Source organism: Pleurodeles waltl, chromosome 3_1 (assembly GCF_031143425.1).
Source record: "Pleurodeles waltl isolate 20211129_DDA chromosome 3_1, aPleWal1.hap1.20221129, whole genome shotgun sequence".
NCBI classification, from domain to species: domain Eukaryota; kingdom Metazoa; phylum Chordata; class Amphibia; order Caudata; family Salamandridae; genus Pleurodeles; species Pleurodeles waltl.
This window is the reverse complement of record NC_090440.1, coordinates 1421962885-1421986794: the sequence shown is the minus strand read 5'-3', so window position 1 is coordinate 1421986794 and position 23910 is coordinate 1421962885. Positions and strand designations below refer to the sequence as shown.

Here is a 23910-nt window from a genome sequence, read left to right as displayed (position 1 = left end):
TCCCCCACCCGACACAGCACCCACACCGCGCATTTTCTGATCCCAGCGTGGTCCAGGAGCCCACAGACAATCTCTCGTGAACTGAGCTCTACATCATCGGTGAACCCCATACTTTCTTGTGGTAACTAGTTTTTGAAAAGGGAGATAGTATGGGACGTTTCCCACCAAATATATGTTTCTAATCTCCCTCACAACTCTCCGGTGGTGTGATTATAGTTTGGGCAGTTATTAGTGGCATCAAATGATGTTGACAAGTGTCTGCAATTACAAACATAAATGTAGATGGGATTGTCCAAGATTTGTGTCTATCCTAGTTTGACACCCTCCTTACCTGTGGTGGACTGCCTAAACCCATGTACAGCTGTCCAGAGCTTCCTGGGTGTCCTTCATGTTTGAAAGTATGTGTTGCTTGTCCATCCCCCCCTGAGGCACAAGCTTAGGGTTATGATATGTGTACCTAGGTGTGAAGATCCAAGTTTAGTACACAGACATGTAAATCTGTAAATCACTTGTCCAAACCTAGGATACCCACTCTTGATTAACAACTGCATACCATCCTGGCAATTCCATTTACAAATCACAGATCTTGTGGCACTTGATTGTCATCCAGAAGACAGTCATTAGTTGGCCTGTCACATGTGGAGGACTTGCAGCATTTTTTACGTGACTAATGGCTGAACAATTATGCATAGGTCATTTAAGTTGGTACACATCTTTTAGAGTATTGCTGTGCTGTTAGATAGGACATGTGTAGGCTGCGTTGGCATGTACTTCCTCAGGAAGAATCTGTGATCTTTATGGTGATATAGTCTGTTTCAGCTACATTAGATGTATTGTCTGATTCTCATAAGTAGCTATATCACACAATGAAGTACCTAATGTTTGGCTTTTAACAGCAGCCAATATAGATGCAAGTCAGATCTGTGAATTTCAGCAGCGGGCGATGCGTTACCGCCACATTCTGGATATGGAGTCTGGGTTCCACCACATGGCACGGCTTTATCGCCATGAAAGATCCTCATGGGTGTGGAAGGCATTTGCCCAAGGGGGCCCTTCGATGTCTACAACAGCCGCCACCACCAGCACCACCACTACGACCCAGGTGGCACCAAGGATGACGCCCACCACTGCAGGACCATCAACTTCCTCAGCTCCAGGACCACTGACAGCAGCACCTGCACCTCCCCCTCCAAGCATGGCACCACCAACCGGACAACCCTCAACAACTGGCACTCAGACGACCCCTGCTGCAGTCATTAACCCTAGTGATTTTCGAGCTATGCAACGTGACATACAATGGATGTTGCGCAGACTGGACAGGCTGTAGCAAGAGGTGTCACAAATAAATAAGAGGGTGCGTGCCGTTGAGAAGACCCTGCAGAGGTCAAACTTGTGAATCTGATACCCTCACCCATGATTCCCTCCCCTCTTTCCTCTTTCTTGGTTCTTTTAATTAGTGGGTTTAGCGGACTCAGTATTAGGTTAGAATAGGCGTATAGTTTAGTTAGTAGTAGTGGGTTGGGGGAGGGGGTATAATATTTTTACATGTTTTTTTATGTGTGTGGGTGGGTGGGTGTAGGATGATGGGGTTTTTGTGTTAAAAAAAATATATAGATACATACATACATGTATATATATTATATATATATATATATATATATATATATACATATATATTTGTTTAGTATAATATAGTATATGTTTAGGTTAGTATATTGTGTCCTCCATGTCTCCCGTCATATAAAGGGGGGTGGGGGGGGGGTTGTTGTTTCGAGTGTTTAGTTAAATGTGATAAGTAAGTTTAGCTTAGGTTAGTTTGGGCCAGTTGTGGGTAATGTGTAGTTAGGATAGGTTAGTTTAGTTAAGGTTTTTCCCCTAGATTTAGTATCCTTTTTTTACTGTTAAATAAATATTTAGGTACTCATTTACAGTATGTGTCTCATGCTTGGGGATCAGGGCCTTGGCATGGGTGAACAGTGTCAATTTAGTATTTGCATTTGTGTTCCATCCTGCATCCAAATCCCAATTGAGCTGTCACATTAGCAGCTACACCAAAGCTACTTCTCTTTGCATCTATCATTCATTGCACCCACCATTCAAGGTTACTATGGATCCCAATGTGTTGTTAAGTTTGGATGTATGTTTTCAATCTGACATACTTTGAGACCAGATTTTGTATTGAGGACACTGTGTTACGTCTGCCTGCAGCCTGATGTTCATGTGAACCCTGATAAGGTGAGTGATGGTATAATTTCATGTAGTATAGTATACATAACTCACACCTATCATTTGTTACATTGTACAGCCAGGTTACTTACTTGTACGTACACTCATACACATCCATTCCTGCTGTATGGTGTGTGTGAGGAAAGATTTGTGTCAAATATCACATACTTGAAGATTGTCTGGAAGAAAAATTAGAAGACAATGGTCTGTATTTATACTTTTTGAGCTCCGCATTTGTGCCGCTTTTTGACGCAAAAGCAGCGCAAACTTACAAAATATAATTGTGTTTTGTAAGTTTGCGCCGCTTTTGCTTCAAAAAATGATGCAAATGCAGTGCTAAAAAAGTATAAATATGGGCCAATATATTTTTGCTTAGACATCCCTTGAAGAAGACTTATTCTGTCCAACACAGCATTATACTGTATAGTTTCTAGTTACCTCAGAATTAACCCTCAGGAAGGATAGAGGATGGTACAATCCAGACCACAGCGCATAGTTATCAGTCCACATTCTTGTATTGACATTCTATAGGTATTGACATGAGGCAAACATCACTAAGCTCCCTCACATTTGATGTGTCACATTGCACAGAGACAAAGTGGTTGGTTAAGTGCTATTTATTTTAAAGTGCTGTAGTGCTATTTTACATAGTCCAGGATTCAGAGTCCATCAGTGTGACACCTTCCATTGTGATCCTACACAACTGCAAATGGACATGTCATTGGACATGCTAGGCTGAAGTGTCATACAGTGCAGAGGGACATGAATTGCCAATGAGGTAGTGAAAGACAATCACAGGGCAGAGTGACAAGATAAACAGTGGGCTGGAGAACAGTGCTTGTGAGCAGCTGTTGCAAGACTGGCATGTTACTAAGCAGAGGACCTTGGTTATAAGTGGCCATGTGGCATGGACTTGTGCTACTGGGTACTCTTACGGGTTAAAGGTGTACTGTTCCACGTCTTCATCTTCTGATGCGTGTGTCGTCTCCTCTGCCCTTGGTGGTGGTGGGTTTAAAGGGGCAACACACACTTCAGTGCTTGAAGACGTGGAGTCAGAAATCCCGGTACCTGCCAACTGTGGGGCTATTAAGGGCAGTACTGCAGCAAGGAGGAGCTGCTGGTTCTTAAGGATAGCAGCTACATCACTGTGGTAGGCAGCCAGGTCGGCCCTGAGGGGGTCAATATTGCATTCGTGCACGCATTGAAAGGTTTGTTGTTGGAGGTGTTGTGTCAACTTCCTTACTGCTGTGCTTATTTCTTTCACACTTTGTTGCAGTTCTTGCAAGATAGATGTTCGCCTTTGCATTGCTGCTGCTTGTTCTGCAGTTGTCATCATGCACGAACGCACCCCCTCTAGACTGGCTTCCATATTTTGCATCCCCACCCGCACCTCCTTGGCCAGCTCCCGCTGTACTCCAATTACAGTTCTCTCAAAGCTGGTGCCAGTGTCGTCAGAGTCGTCAGCTGGGATGGAGCTGGCAGTTCGTACTATTGGGTTGGTGGGTGGGTCCTCTGTGATGGCTGCTGTATCTGTGCTCCTCCTTGCAACTGAAGGTGGGGACTGGAGGATTCCGAGGACATCTTGGAGGGTCTGCTGGCTGATGTTTGTCAGCTCGTCATCTATGTCATCAGGAAAGTCCAGGACAGGCATATCCCCAGGAGAGCCATAGTCCTCTGCAATGAGATATGGTACAATTAGTGTGTCTGTGTTGTGGCATTTGTAATGTGATGTGCCGGACTTCCTAATAGTTGCACATTGTGATATTGGTTCCCGTTCATTGTTCCTGTCATCAATATTAGCATTCTCCCAGGTCTATGCCCCACCTGCATGTCACATGTAGTCGGGCAGTTTGGGGCAATGTCAGCATCACATCCTCTAGGTGTAGGTTCTGCCCAAATTGTATGTGCCACCTTCTTGTCCTAATCAACCCTCCGTCTACTTCCATTCTCATGTTTTGCCTTGCACTGGCTGTGGGTGTTCTGATGGCACTTGCACCACACTTAACAGTGTGGAACTGCCCCAGACTCATATTTCACATCCAGCTATATGTTTCTGAGACCAAGCATATACTATGCATAGCATTGGCATGGCACACTACAGATGTCAGCATTGGTAGTGTGTAATGTTGATGTTGGGGAATGTGTGCTATATTGGATTGCACTGATGGTCCTAGTAGTGTTCCAGTTCCTCTTCTGACTGTGCGGGTGTATTTCGCTAGCCAGTTACATATGTCCTCCCCCTCAATCCTGTTGTCTGAGCAGCAGAACAGTTGGGATGTTGCATGGTGTCATTGCAGCTATTGTGACCGAGGCACAGGGTGGACCCTGACATATGCAGCATGGGTATGACATTACTGTTGTGTACCTCATAATGTTTATGACAATGGCTGATGTTCGTAGCGACTATGGACATTCACATTTGTCTGGTTTGGCACATTTTGATTGATTTCAGGGGATTGATAATGTTGTCATCCTGAACCCTCTAATTTGGGTGTGTTTGATCCATGGGCACGTAATTACCATTAGCTACTTGACCTGTGCACACAGCAGAGGGGGTAGTGGCAACTGTTGTCAATGTTAACTTCCACTTGCGGATATGGCCTGAGACTGTTAATTGAGCCCTAGTTCATGTAGCGACAATACCAGCAGTCATGTGGCAGCATGGCAGTTTTACGTTGTACCCTACCCTCCTGGACTGACTTTACCTTTCCATCACCCTTGGCATGGCAGCATACCCCAATTCTAAGGTTGTTGGTGTAGTGTAGTACTGTGCCCCAGGTTTCCTCTGAACAGCCCATGCCCCGTGCTGTGCCCCTTTGCCCATTCCACTCCCTGAATATCATGATTTCCAAGCATTGTGCAGTAGGTAGGTTCCCCCCGCTTGCAGTTTACAAATACCCATTTTTGTTCCCCATGCGACTTACCCTGCATCTGTGTTGTCTCCTGGTAGTAGCTTGTGCACTGCTGATATTAATATTAGAAAGTAAATCAAATACATGTATGCAACAGTATAATACATCTCCATCCTTCATAACAATGTAACAATTACAAACAGAGGAGAGGGAAAAGAGAAAGCAGGGTATTAGAATAATAAAATAAAACAACTAATATGTAGAGTCATAGAACACTGTAACAAGAAATACACTAGAAACAGTGAAAAAGAAAATGACAAATTAACCAGAAATAAATATTTGAATTTCTTATGTACAATAACCGCTCTCTTAGGACCACTGTCCAGGTTAACTTATTCTGTAATATAAAATAGGCATCACTTCTTTGACCTAATTGCATGGCGATGATCTCATCATCCCCTTCCTAAGAAACGACAACATTCTTCTTGTTATCACCCTCTGTTGTATCCTACAACATTTTTTGTTCACACACTGAATGGGATAACACATGCATCAGAGCTTAAGCTTTCAGAGGATACATAGAATCTGTAAAAGAGGAGAGTCCTGAACCAAAATCAACAACATCATCATTATGATTCTTACGCTAATTCACTTCAGAATTTATTTTGCTGCTCAATTAGGTAACCTGCTCAAGCTCCACAACGAACCATTGTTTATTTGTGCAGATAATTTTCCCACTTTGACAACTTTGAATACTTTAGAATTGTTGATTCACTTTCCTGATGTGATTTGGATGTTTAATTTTTATACAATTTCACACCTCCACAACAGTCTTTGTGTTAACCAAATTATTCTTGAAACCCTTCTCTACCTCTGCTTTTCTTTTAACCAAAATATTGTTCTTGGCCAAATAATGCTCTTCTATCTAAGATTTAAAATGGGTGATTCTCTTTTAATCTAAAATGGTACAAGTGAAGTTATAGTTCTAATTCCAGCATGGAAAATGGAGAAAATCATGTAGCTAGATTGGGAGTGGTGTGATGTGCCCAGATTTGTCCCCAAAAAACTCTTTAAAAGTAACTTTATTGGCAAATGCAACCTGCACTGCTTCTACCGCCAATTAAACCTCTCTACAAGGCCATTCATGTTGGGAGAATAGAGGGGAGTCTTCAAATGTAATATATCATGCAGTTTTGATGAAACTTTGAAACGTTATGAAAGTAAATTGCTTGCCATTGTCTGGAACAATACTGCTTGGCAATTCTTCTTTGTGGAAATACACCTGTAAGAATTGAATTATGCTGTCAGTGGTAGATTGTAAATCCCATTTAAACTCTGCCCATCTGGGAAAATAATCAATAGGAATGAAAGCACATACTTTCCCCCTTGTAAAATTCTCATAAGGTCCTAAGATGTCTAATGCAATTTTATCCCTTGGCCTAGATAGATATTTTCACCCATTGATACAAGTCTTTTTGGTGATTAAGGATTTGTCAGAATTCATGCAGGTAGAGCAGACAGAACATTTTTTGACACGGTCTGAAATGTCCAAACCCATTTAAGGCCCCCAGAAAACTTCCCTAACCCATTTTTTTCCCAAATGACCAGTATGGGCCAACTTAATAATAGTAGGATGAATATCTTTTGGCATATTTACATAGTCCTCCTTCAAAATAAGATCCCCAAAAACAGATATGGTGTCTGACTTTCCACAAAACTTGAAGTGCAGGACTTAACAATTATTCACAAGGCCATACCTTCTTTGTGAACTATTTGTTACTCTTAAGCTCCTCATCTGACTTAGAACTTTTCACCCATCTTTCTCTAGATAACTCACATCCAAACAAAGACAGCACTTCGTCACTTGATGCAACCACACATTATTCAACAAGATCTGATTCAATTGTTGAAGGGGGTCAGGTAATCTGTAAACAGTCAGCAACCATATTGACTGCTGCTCAGATGTGATCAGCAAGAATGTTATACTCATACAACTCTGATAAAATTCTAGCCAACCTTGTGAATGCTCTCCCCGTACCATTGCTGTTAAACAGAGATAGTAAGGGCTTATGGTCAGTTTTAATAGTAAATTCCTTGACCCAAAGATTTGTTTTAAAATGTACCACAACCCATGACAAGCTAATACTCCCCTTTCAATCATGGAATACTTGGCTTCAGCACTTGAAAGAGAATATGGAGCAAAAGCTACAGTACTCTCCACACCTTGACGTTTTTGATTAAACATAACTCCAGGTCCATTGGCACTAGCATCAACATACAAGAAACAACTTACTTTTTGATCAAAAGGTAAAAGAGACATTGCATAGACTATGGAACACTTCATTTTGTCAAAAGAATTCTGATTTATATTGATCCACACACATTTCACACTGTTTTAATTAACTCCCTTAAGTCTAAACTAATTTGGAAAACTTGCATACACACATGGAGTAAAACTCACACAACCACAAGTAAGATCTTAACTAATCTTTGTATATGGGAGTGGTTAATGCTTCAGTAGCTTAGATAAGACTAGAGTGGGGTGAAATTGAAATAATATGTCCCAGATACTCAGCCTCCTGGGTGAGAAACTTACACTTCACCATTTGTAACATCATACTTCTGTCTTGTAAAATATGTTGAACTTCTGAAAGTCATGAATTGTGAAAATCAGTAGAATCAGCAAAACCTAAAATATCATCTTGAAAGGCCATTACTCCTTGCATCCCCTTGAAAAGTGTAAACATGTTATTTTTGGAAGACAGATGTGGCAGACGCTAAACCAAAGGGCATGCAGACATATCTAAATGTGCCCTCAGGAATAATTACTGTTGTGAGGTGTTTACAACCCTCTTCCAGTTTAATTTGGTGAAATGCAAACTTGAGGTGTAATCGGGTGAAACATTTACTACCCTCTTGAGCTTAAAGTTCCTGGATTTTGGGAAGGGGATGACAATCCACAATAATCTGTTTATTGAGCAAGTCTGCACATGACCTCAATGTACCAGATTTTTCCCTTACTACCACAATAGGAGAAGTCCACTGAGACAAATCCACAGGTTCTATGACACCATCAGAGTGGAACTGGTGTAATTCAATACTAAGATCTTTTCTGACACTAAGTGGAACACACCCGAGTTTATGAGGAACAGGGTATGCTCCAGACTTAAGTTTGATTTTATGAGTAAATCCCCTTACCTTGCCTAACTCTTTCCTGAAAATACCCTTGTACTGAGATATAACCTCATCAATAATTTGGTGAATAGCCATACAGCAAACTGGAATGTCAGCAGATGGATGCAGAATCAATCCAAAGTTTCCCTGGTGCCACCATCCAAAGATATGTTGACCATTCTTAAGAAAATAGATTTTTCCAAGGGTGGTGTCAGATTGAAATGATATGGATGCAACAAAATGAACTAAAATGCTTGTCATAGAGTTCCCATAACCAAAGTATTTTATATGCTTTACTTCAAGGCTTCTGTTTCTCTAAAGTTCTTTGAAAAAGGCTTTAAAAAACAATGAAAACTGTGAACCTGAACCAACCAACATTGAGGACTTTAGACCAACAATAATGATCTCACAAATAGGAGTTTTACAAGCATCAGAGTCAACCGATGCAAATATTATTTCCTTTTCCTCTTCGTAATCCTTTCCTTCTACCATTAACACCATATTTGTCTTCTCCACAATATCGTGAGTAGTTTCTGCTTTATTCATATTGATGTTGAGTTGTGCCAAACACACTTAGGAAAAATGCCCCATTTATCCACATTTAGAGCAGTCCTTAGACAAAGCCGGACAAGATGTCTTATTCATGTGTGTATTAGAACAACAGCTGGTACGTTTAGGTTTGTTGGATGCAACTCTACTGGAGAGTCCTTTACTAAATCTGTTTTTCCACCAAGCACTAGGGCAATGTCAGAGTGATAATCTTCATGTATTACTTTGGAAAATGTCACTGATCTTTCCATTCTATTACCAATGAAAAGGGCAGGGAAAACTGCTTAAATCCTGTTGCTTCTCCTGGGTTCCTCCATGAGGAAGCTGGGTACAACACCACTCATTGCCAATATGTGTAGAGTAAAAAAAGACACTTGCTTGACGTTAAACAAGTTTATTGTGCAGTAAGTCCCCAGCAGTGGATAGGTGACTAAAAGCAAAGATCAACTGACACTGAGAGGGGCATAACATTCTAGAATTCAACAACACAGCAAGGCAGCAGCTCGGGCTCATGAGTACCTTGTGTGCTGCTGATACTGATCCTAGAAACTAAACCAAATACAAGTATATAACGCAATAATAAAGGGAAAACAAATGTCATAAAATACACTGAAAGAGCTCCTCCATTATTAAAGTGTATTTTGGTCACGCCAACAATGTTGATGTTGGTGTGAGGATGGACCCTATGATGAAACATGACATATGAGGGTGTGTGAAGGTTTCAATCCTGAACAAAGAAGTGTGTTAACATTACAGAGACAACCCCTTTTCCCTGTTGATTTGACATTCTCATCCCATGACTCAACGACTCATACTGTCTGCTCACCATTCCTGCTCTACTCCTTCCCATCCCATCCTATCATGATGTTGTCCCTCATTTAATACCCCTAAATAGAAATGTGTGCTTTTTGCTTCAAGCTTCTTACATCCATGTTGAGTTAAAACACAAGCTGGACATTATACTTGTCACTGTCAACCTTTGCTGCTGCTCCTGTCAATCATGATTCTTATCTGTGCATGTAACCCAGAACAATCACAATTGTTTATTCTATGCTGTGAACGACACTTGTTTCATACCCCTCTTCATCATCTGCAATTCATACAGGTTCCTTCTTCTGCCTCCAGGTTTGGTGCTGCCTTTGCAAGTTATCCATCTTCCTGTAGTTGCTGGCAACAGACGTCTCTACACGATCAATTTCAGTGATGTGTATTGCAGTTCTGCCTACACTCTCATCTCTATTACTCCTCCATAATTCAACCTATTTATTGTTGCAGTGATAACCCCCTCCCCCATTTTCATTCCACCAATTCAGAAACCAACACCCCCACATTTCAGATACTTTGTGTGTCTGTAATGCCCCAGTCTGCCAGGGATGCATGTGCCCCTTTGTCATCATTATTTTCCATTTAGACAGGTGGCTTGTACTCTGCTATGTACTCTATTTTGCATGCTCTGCTGAGTGTTTAATTTAAAGGGAATGCCATGCACTTTAGTTTGTGTGCGCTCTAAACAAGTCTGTTTAATGAAGTACAAGCCTCTGGTATTTTTGTTAAAATAACATGCACTGCAGAGAAACCAATTAAAGGCCTCAATTTTATTACTGTTCTTGTTTTCTGCAGGAATGCCTGGAATGTTGTTTTTGTTTCTAGGACAGCTGCTAACTAATTATACACTCCATAGTAATTAAAGACCTCAATTTCCTGATGTCCTCATTTCCTACCAAAGTGTCTGGCGTTTCATTTTAGTTTTACAATGACTGCTAATTGAGGGCCTCTGCCTGCTTCCTGCCTCTTTTCCCCGCTGGAGACTGTCTTCTGAATGGCAGGCAGTACTTTCAATGTCATGACAGGCTCTTGTTTTTTGTTTTTTCTTCTCCTCTGGAACACCCTTATGGTTTGAATATAATTGAGGAAGTTTAGCAGGAGAAAAAGAAAAAGGACAAATTGTGTGTGAGTTAGGCAAACTAACACAATGTAAAAAAACTGTTAACATGATCTGTATCACCAGTGTAAATACGTGCATAGGATTTAGTGTAGGGGTCAGTATTCAAAGGAATCCAGAGTGGACTCTGTTTCTTTCATAAATTCTTGTTTGATGTCTTTTCACACAATCTCACCCAAAAAAAACCTCTCAATTAACCCTTTTTAAAAAATAGCAATTTTTCCCAAAGTCTACTTTTACCTTAAGGTAAGTACAAGGGTAAACTCGATGGTGGTCTTCACAAGTGGGTTTAGGAATTGTGACGGTAATGCACAAATAACTGAAAGGGGGTAAGAAAAGCATTCTCAGGCTAATTGAAAATCAATCATGCTTGACTACATAAAATGTTTGTGTTGTTTTGTCAAAGAGTACCTATTCCTGGCAGAAAAGTACACCTCAGCATTAGAGGGTCCTGCTCAAAAGGTTTAATATACACCTGCGATACTTTCAACTTTCACATAGGTATTGCATAGGCTGAAATTGTGTTGTGTAGGTAAGGGGTGCTTGTACTATTGCTGTCAAAACCATACCTGTCCTCTGCAAGCGAAGAAAGTTGCATTGCTGTTTTAGAAGTTCTATCTGTTTTGTGCATGGGGGAGGGAATCTTGTACTGATCCTTATGTTGATTCCTCCTATTCTTTATAAGCTTTTAGAATTAGAGGTGCTTGCATTGCTGCAGCTGATGCTGCTCTTGTGTGTTAGTGACTGCTGGTAAAATCGTTTCACTATAAAAAAGACAAGAAACATTTGTTCAGTCAATGCTTGTTTCCCTAAATTTAACATAGTTTGAAGGCAACTGCAATTTATATCAGCATACAACCTACTCTAATGAGCCATACTTATATGAGGGTTAATGATATTATTGAAGCAGGTTATTCACAGTTGAGCTGTGGTGGAACAGTAAACTGCTTTAGGCACAAGGGAGGTGTGTTGCCTAAATGCACGAACAGTGCTTGTTGATGCCTATGCTTGCAATTGCAGTTCAACAGGCTGTTGCCTCATCCCAGATGGCAGAGGCTATTATTTGGGGCAGTGGCCTAAAAGCTTCAGGTATAACAGAGAGTGAGCTATCACTATGACTCAGACAAATAGGCGGGAAGCTCCCTCCTTCTCTCAAATAATGAGGCAGAGGGCCAGCACCAGTTAACGGGGAACTGAGGCTGTTGGAGCAAAGAGATGTCTATTTTGTGGATGGGACTAAATACAAATGTTCCATGTTTCTGGATGAAAGGACACTTGTTTACTTTTATGTTGTGGTTTGTGAATCATTATTTTTATGTCACAAGTCTGTGACATGAGTCACCAGCTGACAGCCAAGCATGTGAGAGGCCTCTCTCTTACTACAATGGTATATGAGAGAAACCCCTTTCCATGAGCATCTGTGTTTCGGTTTGCAGTGCTAGGCCCCTTTTATGGTAGATAAATATGTTTCGGGTCATTGAGATGTCCCTAGAATATGGTCAGTGTATATGTTTGAATAGGTAGGTGAGCTTCTCTTACTGTCAAGAAGTTTGTTTTCCTGGTCATTTAGATGTGCCTCTAGCTTCATTGTGGTCTGTGATAGTCACCTTTCTTCCTGCATGGCGAGTGCACTTGTGTTGTGCTTCTGTGGTTAGTGAGAGGCCACTTTCTTGCTAGTAGTGCACTGCATGTGTTTCCATGTTCAATGAGTGTCAATTCTCTTGCTTTAATATCTTATCTCTGTGGCCAATAAGAGAAGGAGTGCATCTACCATTTGAGAAGCAGGTGAAGTGGCACTGGGGTCCATAACCCTGTGGGGTCCAGTGAACCCTGATAATTGCTGTATTTTACTACCCGAGCAGCAGTCAAATGGACCATTTCCCAGCTTGCACCAGGGCTCATGGCATCCTCGCTACAGTACTGAATAATAGGCTGCTCTCTTACTGCCTCTGTACATGCTTCTATAGACGGTGCCATTCAAAGTTTCATGCATGTTTTTCATTCTGGCACTGCATTTTAAATAACACAGAAAGGGCCTCTGTTACTCCATTACAACCTCCAGTTCAGTGGCATTTGTAAAGTTCCTTGACTGACTGTTATGCAACCCACCCTGTTTCAAATCAGACTCCTTACACCATCATCTGAATGGGGAGTCATCTTGGAATCTCACATCGTCATACACAGGTTAGCATGCCCTCTAACATAGTGTTGGGTCTGATGTACCCCCTCACAGCCTTAGGACCGACCCCTGGTAAAGCTGCCTATGTGGTCTGCGTGCTTCCCCTCCTAAGACGTTAGTGGGACATTCTTGCAAATTCCTTCCCACACCAGCAGTGGTCAGTGTTTAATTTGAGCTAGTGGTTGCAGGTGGGCCCACCAGCATTTGTTTTCGGGGATTAGTACTTATTTTTTTCTCAACAGACTTTCATTCAGAGCAAGAGAGAAAACTACAACAAAAGGGGAAATAAATAGAGAAAGGTGGAAGATCAGTGACAAGGAGAGAAAGCAGGGGTGAAAAAGGTGCTGCAAGAATGAGATAAAGAGGCAGGGAGCATCTGGTGGTGGATTAAAGAGACATGAGATGGAAACAAGAATATTCAACCCTTGTATTCAAAACCCTGACGTTTGAAAGTGCTTGCTGCGGGCTTCTGAACAAACGTTGGTGCCTGGCACTTATTCTTATTCAAATTAAGCACTGGCAACGGAGAACTGACTATAAACTTATTTCCCCTGATTACAAGTATAGGTGCTATTTATGGCACTTAATAAATAATGACTCTACTGTGTTCAATATTTATTGGCTGCAATAAATAGCACCCACTGCGATTTTTCAGGGGTAATAACATGCACATTTTGGTGTTTTACGCATCAAAATCCCCATGGTGTGGTAAATATTGTATGCTTTTTCCCAGTTAAATTTTGGCAATTTTGACTTGCTACAGTTTAATGAAGAATTAGTTATTTAACGTGCCTAATAATTACCGGATGTGTTGAATACCTAACAACTTGTAATTCCAGCCCATGCATCAACATGGGTTGATACATGGGACGGAATTTAACAGGCAACTCGTAATCAGGCCCATTATGACTGACAGATAATTCAACTGTATATAAGATGCTGGGACTAGTCCCAGGTTTTATTTAGCCAGTCTTCTGGAGGCTTATGGCTGGCCCAATGTAGGTGCAAATTTGTTGTACGTAGTAGATGGAATACGGACTCTAATTGGGGTTCTCTGTGTATTCTTTGTATTTCTTGGGTATGTTTTTGGATAAGATGGTTACTACATATTAAGGTCCTTTATTATCTTCTTTCTTTCCCCTCTAGGTTGTTTCCTTGCTCCTCTGGAGTCACTTCCTGCTTGGACCGGCGTGCCTCGCGAGGAAGAAAGGAAGGAAAAAAAAACAGGTCTCAGGTAGGTGGTTTAATGTGTTATAGGACAGGTTCACAAGGAAGGTAGTGAGTGTGGGGTGAGGAGGGCTCACACAGGTGTCACACATGTCGGGCATGCTTATGACAAAGCGTTTCTCTTTTCCCTTCTAACTCACCTCTTCTCTATAGGGATAGTTCCCCTGGCCATCCCCTCACCCCCTCTCCTTCCCCCTTCACCCCAATGGAAGATCCTGTAAGAAAATCGTACCTTGTGCAGGCACGTCCCTCCAGGAACGTGGTGGGGCTCTTTGGTGTCAGGCTCCTCTCTTCCTGGACCCGATATAACTCTCTGCTTCTCTCCATCGCACCTGCTCTCTCTGTGCTCCTCCTTTCTTGCCTAGCCTCTTCCCTCCTGCACCTGTTTCTCGGTGTCGCCTTCTTCCCTTGCGTTGCCTTTCTCCGCCTGCTCCTGCCTCTCTGCATCTCCTTGCGCCTCCATGTTGTCTTCTTTGCTCGTGTTGCCGTTCTCCTCCGGCTGCAGCCTCCCCGCATCTCCTCACTCTCCTCCTTCGTCTCCATCGCTAACGCTGTTTGTTTTCTGCTTCGGACCTCCCACGTTATCTTGACCCCGGAAGTACTCCGAGGTTGCCGGGTCTTCTCGTTGGAAAGTTTCTGTGCCGTCGTCGGAGGGTGCACCGGCAGCAATTCTGTAACGCCATTCCCGTTACCCCATGCTGATGTAGGACCTTTCCCTGCGCAGGCTCTGCCCTTCTAGTCACCTTGCAAACAAGTGATGTCCTTACAGAAGCACCTCCTCACAGCTCTCGCTCACAGTGTGCAGGGATCAGCTGGGGTTATTCTGCTGGGCTTCATTATGAATGCCTAGCCTGCTGCATGGCACACATGTACCAGACTTCTCAAGCCTTTCTCCCCATGAGTGTTGTGAGAAGCCTTCTGAATGATGACAATGCAAGTGCAGGAGGTAATGGAGCATCCACTTGCCCAGGGGTGAAGCCATCGTACAAGTTTATATACTGATGAGAATGTGTCATCACTATCTCAGAGGATCTTCATAATGACACAACTATTTTTTGTTTATTTATTTACCTATTTAGCATTTCAAATAGTGCAGGCATTACCCAGAAGGTCTGAGCACTTTTCAATGGAATGAAGAAAAATTACATGAGAACAATTTGGAGTAACATGGTAGTAGGTGACAGTGCGTATTAAATAATCAAACAAATCACATAATGAAAAGGATAAAACAATTAATCTTATATAAATATATATAAAACATATTTACAGAGTTGGACGAAAGGTCATAATAGCTCTCAAGGGTGTCATGCAACAGTCATCGTCATGCTTTATAATGTGAGGGCATATGCCTGGTGGGGCGCATTGACAAGGAGTGCCATTGAGAAACTTTTTTTTTTTTTAAAAGAGGTTTAAAATCTGTTTTGAAGATCTGAAAAGAGGTGGTGGTGCGAAGGTTTGGAGGTAGGGAATTCCAAATTCTAGTCCCGTTGCCTGAGAACTATTGTGCCAGGAGTCTTTCCTTCTTGACGATTGGGGGTGCGGGCAGCAGATTTTCAGCATTTTGTGACGGTGCAAAGCCACCTGCTATCTTGAGTTTTTTAGCAAGGAAGTCAGGGGTGGAAGTGTGGATGGCTTTATGGGTGATAAATGCAATCTTGAGTATAGTCATGGCTTCCATAGGAATCCACCAAAGAGTTAGCAGCATAGGTGTGATGTGGTCATTTCTTTTGGCATTACAGATGAAATGCACAGCCGAGTGGAGGATAGATTTTGAAGGAGATAGATTTGTCATGGGTAGAACTGCAAGGAGAGATTTAGAGTAGTTCAGTCGGTAGAGTACCAAGGGTTGGACAAGAGTTTTTACTTCTTGTTCAGGAATGTAATGTCGGATTCCCTAGATGAGGTGCAGTTGGAAGTGTGCATTCTTGATCATGGTGCTGATTTGGGATTGGAGGTTAAGTCTTTTGTCCAGGATGACAACTAGGGAATTACCATTATCAGAGATGGTAGGTTTTCTTTTGCGAATGTTTAGATTATCCATCCATGATTGAACATGTGGTGGGGCATTAGAGGAAGATAAACGAAGGAATTCAACTTTAGAGAGATTCAGTTTTAGGTGATGAGACATCATCCATTCATGGATACAGTTGAGGGTTGGCGGAGAGTGAGATGTCATGTGCAGAGGACACCTTGATGTAGAATTTGGTGTCATCAGCATGGAGGTGATAAAGGATCCCAGCCTTTTTTAATAGGGCTCCTAGTTGTTAGAACTAGCATCCTTGGCATGGTTTCCCCTAACCTTTTGCCTCTACTTCCCAGGTTGCTGCTGTGTGATGGACTCTTTTTTTGCAGTTTTTTGTTACTCTGGGCACTTTACCACAGCTGACCAGTGCTGAAGTGCAAGTGCTCCCTGAAAATTGTATGTGTAATTGCCATTTCTGTGATTGGCATATTTGATTTACTAGTAAATCCCTAGTAGAGTGCCCTAGAGGTGCCTGGGGCCTTTGAATCAAATGCTACTAGTGGGCCTGCAGCACTGATTGTGCCGCCCACATGAGTAGCCCTGTGAACATGGCACAGACCTGCCACTGCAGTGTCTGTGTGTACAGTTTTAAACTGCCAGTTCGACTTGGCAATTATACCCACTTGCTAGGCCCAAACCTTCTCTTCTTATAAATGTAAGGTACCCCTAAGGTAGGCCCTAGGTAGCTCCATGGGCAGGGTGCAGCGCATGCTAAAGGTAGGACGTGTAGTGATTTTCTTTTACATGTCCTAACAGTGAAATACAACCAAATTCGGTTTTCACTGCTGCAAGGCCTATCTCTCTCATAGGTTACCATGGGGGCTGCCTTTAAATATTCTTAAAGTGCAATTTCCCTTTGAGAGCAGATAACGATGTGGAGTGTGGGGTCCCTGAGCCCACAATTTAAAATACATCTTTTGGTGAAGTTGTTTTTTAGATTGTTAGTTTGAAAATGCCAGTTTTAGAAAGTAGGCATTTTCTTGCTCAAACCAGTCTGTGATTCTGCCTGTTTGTGGATTCCCTCTCTGGGTCGGACTGACATTTGGGCTGTTTGTGAATCTCCTCTAGTCAGTGACACAAAGGGAGCTGGGGTGTAGCCTGCATACTCTGATGAGCAAGAAGTTAATTGCCCATTACCTAATGCAATTAAACTTAAACCAAGCATGGTCTCCAATATTTTCCTCTTTTTAAAATGGTTTGTATTTTTTTTTAAAACATGTTTCTGAGAGCTCTGCTTGTGAGAGGAGGAGAGAGAAATGAGGAAGCGCCAAACCCAAAGGCAGAACACGAGAAAGAGTATGCTATGGAGGGGCTGGCTATGCCAGAAGGCCCACCTCTTGTGTAGTCAGTGTAGGCCTCCTTAGTCAGCATTCCCACCATGCTGTTCCACTTTAGACAGCAGCCATGTAATCAGTGGTGAAAGGAAACTTGAAGGTGCCCCCATGTAAAATACATGGAGTGCCCCCCTACACTCCGGATTATGGCCCTCATTATGACATTGGCAGTAAATCCCACTTACCGCCATGCTGACTGCCGTCAACTGACCGCCACGGCGGCGGATGTCCTTTCACCATATTATGACACACACACACCAATCCATCAGTATTCAGCCACATACACAAATCTGCCAGCCAAAAGTCAGTGATAAACTGGTGGTATCAAAACCCACACCTTTACGCCAACAGAACTACGCCCATCACATTATGATCCACGAATCACCACAGCAGACATTCAACGGCGGTAAACCATTGGCGGTACATACCGCCGCGCTCAAAATGGATGCACACAAAAAAAACAACACCACATTGGATAATTCAAACAACACACACCTGACACCCATACACACACCACACCCACACACCCACATCCCTATAAAACACACACCCACAGTACCCACAACCCTTTACCATTCCAAATCATTGCCTGCAGAGAGACATCAAGACCACAGACACAACTAGAACCACACACTATTCACACCTATTCACCACTCACACACCCCACATCACACACCCTAACAAATTACCGAACACACCCTCACGTACACACCTCACACAACACCCATGGGACCACAAAGACACCCCCGTTTCACAGAGGAGGAGCTAAGAGTCATGGTGGAGGAAATTTTCAGGGTAGAGCCACAGTTATTTGGAGCACAGGAGTAGCAGATATCGATAGCAATGAAGATGGAGCTATGGTGGAGAATCATGGACAGGGTCAATGCCGTGGGACAGCACCCAAGAACTAGGGATGACATCAGGAAGAGGTGGAACGACCTACAGGGGAAGGTGCGTTCCATTGCAGCAAGACACCAACTCGCTGTACAGAGGACTGGCGGTGGACCCCCATGTCCTCACCCACAACTAACAGCATGGAAGGAGCAAGTCTTGACAATCCTGTATCCTTAGGGCCTGGCTGGGGTAGGAGGAGGACTGGACTCTGGTAAGTCAACTCTCTACTACTACTACTACCCCTTACCTGCATGCCATCACACACCCCCACCCTCACCCTCACTCCCATCACACCACCACTTCCCACACACCATCATCACATTTCACTCATCTCAATGCCAAGCCCTGCATGCTCTACCAATGCATGGACACCACTCACAGCTCTGCGTGGGCACTCATCACTAAAGCGTGCACACTATAGAGAACTAACCATCCCACGTTACACCAACATACCAAGTGAAAACTGCCAGGGCAAATACAACCAAAGAGGGCAAGCCACAGATGCACAATATGTCAGACACAGAAACCATAACACAACATTTAGATCCTCACAGGTAACCCAGCCAATGTCAGCGGAGAGGAGGTGCCAGCAATATCCAGTCCCCCAACAGAAAAGGCCCACAGTGATGACAGCAACTCTGATCTTCAGGATCTGAATGGCCTACCTGGCCCATCAGGGACCTCTGGACAGCTGGTTACCCAGGCCCAGTCACACACCACCACAGAGCCTCCCCCATCTGGAAACACCACTACAGCACCTACCCAGCGTACCCACCTCTCTGTCCCCAGGACACATCGATCAGCAGTGTGTCCACCTCTACAGGGACCCCAGGGCACACCTCATACCCAAGACCATTAGGGACCTGGGGTCAGTGGCAGTTGGCACTCGGTTGAGGGGACAGAGGCACAGGCCAACAGGGAAACTGGGAGGGCTGATGTGCGCCAGTGGGAGGACAGGCCCAGGGAACCAACTCTCCAGGAGGCACTTGCAGAGATCCTGGGAGCCTATCATCATTCCTAGGACACGATGGGCCCGATCCTGGACAATGTGCAGTAGAACAGGTGGCTGCAGGAGGGACAGTACCAGGGGATCAGAGAGGACTTGCAGGCCATCACAAACACCATGATCTCCATAGCAGGGGTTCTGGCAGGCATGGCCAATATTTTGAGGGAGGCAGTCTCACAACAGCGGGCCCCTGCCACTAGCCAGGCATCTAAACAAACAGCTTTCCACCTCCACTACCCCTCATGGCCAGGAGGCCCCACCACAGGACTCACATGCCAGCAGCACCCTTCCCCCTGCAGAAGGTGAACCACCCCGCAAATGTTCCCTGTGATCCAGACAGAAGCCAGAAACACTTGCCAAGACCACTACCAGGAAATGAGACTCTCCTGATTGTCACCCTTGTGTCCCACTCAGTCTCCCTGTCCACCTTGTACTGCCATTGCTCCCCTTCCTATGTCCCTTTGGACAATGCACCTGTGCTACAAACAGACTGGAACAATACCATGGACTTTCCTCCATTATCACCCTATCCCATTGTACTTGCCCCTCTATATTTTAACACTTCAATAAACACCCTTGGAAAAAAAGAAGTTTGGAGTATGTCATGTATATCAATTATGTATTCATTGAAACAGGTACAAACATTGCAATTCAACTGCACAGAACATGAGCATAGATTAATGACCTGTATCTGGCTGCAGTAATCACACCAGGAGTATATGTGAGATCACCAAATCTGCAAAATGAATTGGCAGAGGGAACAGTAAGTGGGCATAGAAGTGGGAAATATCAGCATCCAAGTGCCACAGAAATTCAAACAAATGTCATTGAAATGTGAAGTAACACTGTCCTACCTGTGTGTCATTGGAATTATTGTCTGATCACAGATGTTCTGTTGTCCTCATCCTCATCCTCATCCTCTGCCTCCTCATCCTCATTGTCCACAGGGTCCACTGTTGGCACACAGGCATCTCCAGCCTCCTCCTCCTACAGGAATGGGACACAGCGTCTGAGGGCCATTTTATGCAACATGCAGCATGCCACCACTATCTGGCAGACCTTCTTGGGTGAGTAGCACAGGGCTCCACCTGTCAGATGGAGGCACAGGAACCTGGCCTTCAGGAGGCCAAAGGTCCTTTCAATTATCCTTTTGGTTCACTCATGGGCCTCATTATAAACTTTTTCTGTCCTTGTCTGGGCATTCTTCACAGGGGTCAGCAGTCATGATAGGTTGGGGTAACCATAGCCACCTGAAATATTGAGGGACAACATTTAGCCACACACTATCCTATATGGTCCACACCATACCCATACACCAACATATACTGGGTGGGAACCAGGGCTCACCTATTAGCCACACCCTGTGCCTCTGTAGTTGGGCCATCACATTTGGGATGGTGCTATTCCTCATGACAAAGGTATCATGCACCGACCCTGGATACTTAGCATTGACATGGGAGATGTACTGGTCCGCAAGGCACACCATCTGTACATTCATAGAGTGAAAACTCTTCCTATTTCTGAATACCTGTTCATTCTGGCGGGGGGACACAAATGCAATACATGTTCCATCAGTCGCCCCAATTATGTTGGGGATATGTCCCATTGCATAGAACTCGGCCTTCACTGTGGCCAAATCTTTGACCTGGGGGAAAACAATGTAGCTGCACATGTGTGTAATCAGGGCAGACAAGACTCTTGCCAGCACGACTGAGAACATTGGCTGTGACATTCCTGCTGCCAAGCCCACTGTCACTTGGAAAGAACCAGTTGCCAGGAAATGGAGCACTGATAGCACTTGCACATGAGGGGGGATCCCAGAGGGGTGACGGATAGCAATATCAGGTCAGGCTCCAATTGGGCACACAGCTCTGTGATTGTAGCCCTGTCAAGTCTATAGGTGAGGATAATGTGTTACGAAGTCCACCATGGGTCTGTACACAGGGGTATGTCTCCATCTCCTATTCATCCGCAGCGGTAGGAATCTAAGAGACAAAAGAGTGAGGAGCCGGTCACAAACTGAACAATGGAACTACAACAGAACTTTGCATTCTGTTAACTTGTAATGGTTCAGTGTGATTTGTCCAGTATGTCCTAATATCAGCAGTGATGCAACAATTTTCAGGGACCTGCCCCCCCCAAAATGCCGTCCGCCTGTCCTGTGTGGAGGGACAGGTGGAAGTGAGGCAATTCTGCTCACAATGTGCGCAGTTGCGGGAGGCGGTCGGGAACTCTTAGGTTACAGAGGCCAATGGTGATCTACGCCGGCGGTGACAGTATGCACCGCTGCGGACATGACCGCCATTTTCTACCTGATTCCTCACTTGCTACCTGACCTCCTACAGGTGAGGACCTACACTGCATGTGCTGCTGTGACCTGTGTCTGGAACCTACTATGGCCTATGAGACCAAGGAAAGGGCCTCAGCCTTCACATTGGAGGAGTTGGAGAGGCTAGTGGATGGGGTCCAACCCCAGTTCGCACTGCTGTATGGGACTCCAGACCAACAGGTGAGTACACTGTGGGCACAATGCATGTGTCATAAATGCATGGAGTGGTGTGTGTGAAGGCCTCGTGTAAGGGGGGTAGGTGGATGTCCTCTGGGTGGCGTACAGGTTGTGTGCTGGGCCATGTGTGTGTAAATGGTGATAGAAACGGGTATGGAGGGCCATATGTTTAACAGGCAGGACTGTTTCTCTAAATCTATTTTCCTGTGTGTTACCTCTGCAAGTCAGCGCCCATCAAAAGAAGGGTATATGATGTGCCATTGTCAAGGAGGTCGGACCCTGGGAGTCTATGGCAGGCGGAGCACCCACTGTTGCAAACAGTGGGAGGACCTGAGATGCTGAGCATGGAAGACGGCGGAGGCCCAGCTGGGTATGGCCTCCCAATGAGGAATGGGGTGTCCATTGAACCCTGACCCCCCTAATGGCCTGCATACTGGTAGTGGTTTATTCAGAGCTGGATGGGTGCTTGAAGGCCTCACAGCAGCCGCAAGGGGGTGAGTATAGAGCCCATAATTACAACTTATGCATGGTAGGGTGTTATCCGGGTGGGGGATGTGTGTCAATGGGTGGCCCTAGGCCAGGCCTGACATTGCAGCGTAGGTCCCCCGGTGGCTAGGGTTCAGAATGGAAAATCTTGCTACCTATCTTGTAGGCATCTACTACTGGTAAGGGCTGCGTGGGTCCCAGGAGTGTTGCATTTGGTGGTGTGTGGCCCTCCCTGTGCCTTGGCCGGTAACTATTTCTCTGGTAGTGCAATGGCATATTGGTAGGCCTTTTCTATGTGTGTGAGGGTGCTGCATAAGCAACAGTGGTGTGGGTGCAGCCGTTGACCAAGTGTATTCGTTGTCTCTTTCTCCTCCGTTTTTGTTTTGTCATCCTGTCCTTAAGTGCATTAGCATCATCTGGCGGAGGATCAGAGGCACTGGCGATGCAGGGAGCTGTATCCCACAGGACCCAGGAGGCAGAGTCCACCAACGCTGAGGGCACCAGTGGGACATAGTGGGAGGGGAGCACCATGGCATAGACTGGAGGGGACAGATCTGACACAGATACCTCCTCCGATGGAAGCTCCCTGGTTGTGACGGACACTTCTGTGATCACCCCAGCTACAGATACATCCACCACCCCCATACCAGCACCGCCCTCCCAGCAGCCTCTCAGCGATTTGCCCGTGCCCACTTTCCCGGAAGGGTGGGCATCTCCTTCGCCCCAGGCACCTCAGGCCCTGCTCCAGTTAGCCCTGCTGCCCTAAGTGAGGAGACTATTGACCTCCTGAGATCCATCTCTGTAGGGCAGTCAACCATTGTGAATGCCATCCAGAGGCTGGCAGCCCAGATGCAACAATCTAATGCATTCCTGGAGGGCATTCACGCTGGATTGGCTGCCCAACAGAGATCGATTCAGGCTCTGGCCTCCTCTCTAATGGCAGCCACTGTCCCTGTTTCTACCCTCCCCCCTCAAACTTCCACTGTTTAGTCCCATTCTCCTCAAACCCAACCCATCCCAAGCTTACAGGTAGATGGGCATGCACACAAGACAACACCCAAGAGTGCCACAGGCAAACACAAGCCCCACACTTCATCCCGCAGGCACTCCCTCAAATACCATCCAGTTGCAGACACACGAACATCCACTATTTCCACTGTCTCCCCTCCTCCTTCTCCTCCTCCACTTCCCACCCAGTTCCATCCACACTCACATCTGCATGCACTATCTCATCATCCATTACCAGCATCACCACACCAAGCAGAACACACACCTCACTGGCAGACACCTCCACAACAACCATGCACACGTCCCCTGTGTCCTCTCCCACTATGTCTCTCCCCCATCCTAAAGTACACAAACACACGCACTCAGACACCCAACAGCCATCCACCTCACAACAGCAAACAGCCCATGTACCTGCACCCAAAAGCAGCAGACAGACACCTCCAACAACCACTGCCTCATCCTCCATTCCCATTCCTTCTCCCTCTTCCCACCCCAATGTTCCTA

General features: G+C 44.7%; 1 protein-coding gene across 2 annotated transcripts in view; it reads right to left on the bottom strand.

The window, feature by feature from the left end:
* LOC138285249 (uncharacterized) overlaps nucleotides 1-14902 on the bottom strand; it is a 62424-nt gene extending 47522 nt beyond the window's left edge. Inside the window, exons 1-3 of one of the 2 annotated variants that reach the window (XM_069224948.1) lie at nucleotides 14382-14871; nucleotides 5151-5190; nucleotides 2837-3900 (exon numbers count right to left, since the gene is read on the bottom strand). In XM_069224948.1, coding sequence (XP_069081049.1) covers nucleotides 3158-3900; nucleotides 5151-5157 — 750 coding nt within the window. In that variant the 5' untranslated portion in view covers nucleotides 5158-5190; nucleotides 14382-14871 and the 3' untranslated portion in view covers nucleotides 2837-3157. Of the gene's footprint in view, nucleotides 1-2836; nucleotides 3901-5150; nucleotides 5191-14381 lie in introns of those variants that run through there. The other variant, XR_011201552.1, reaches the window with a different exon arrangement.
* Nucleotides 14903-23910: the final 9008 nt, after the last annotated feature.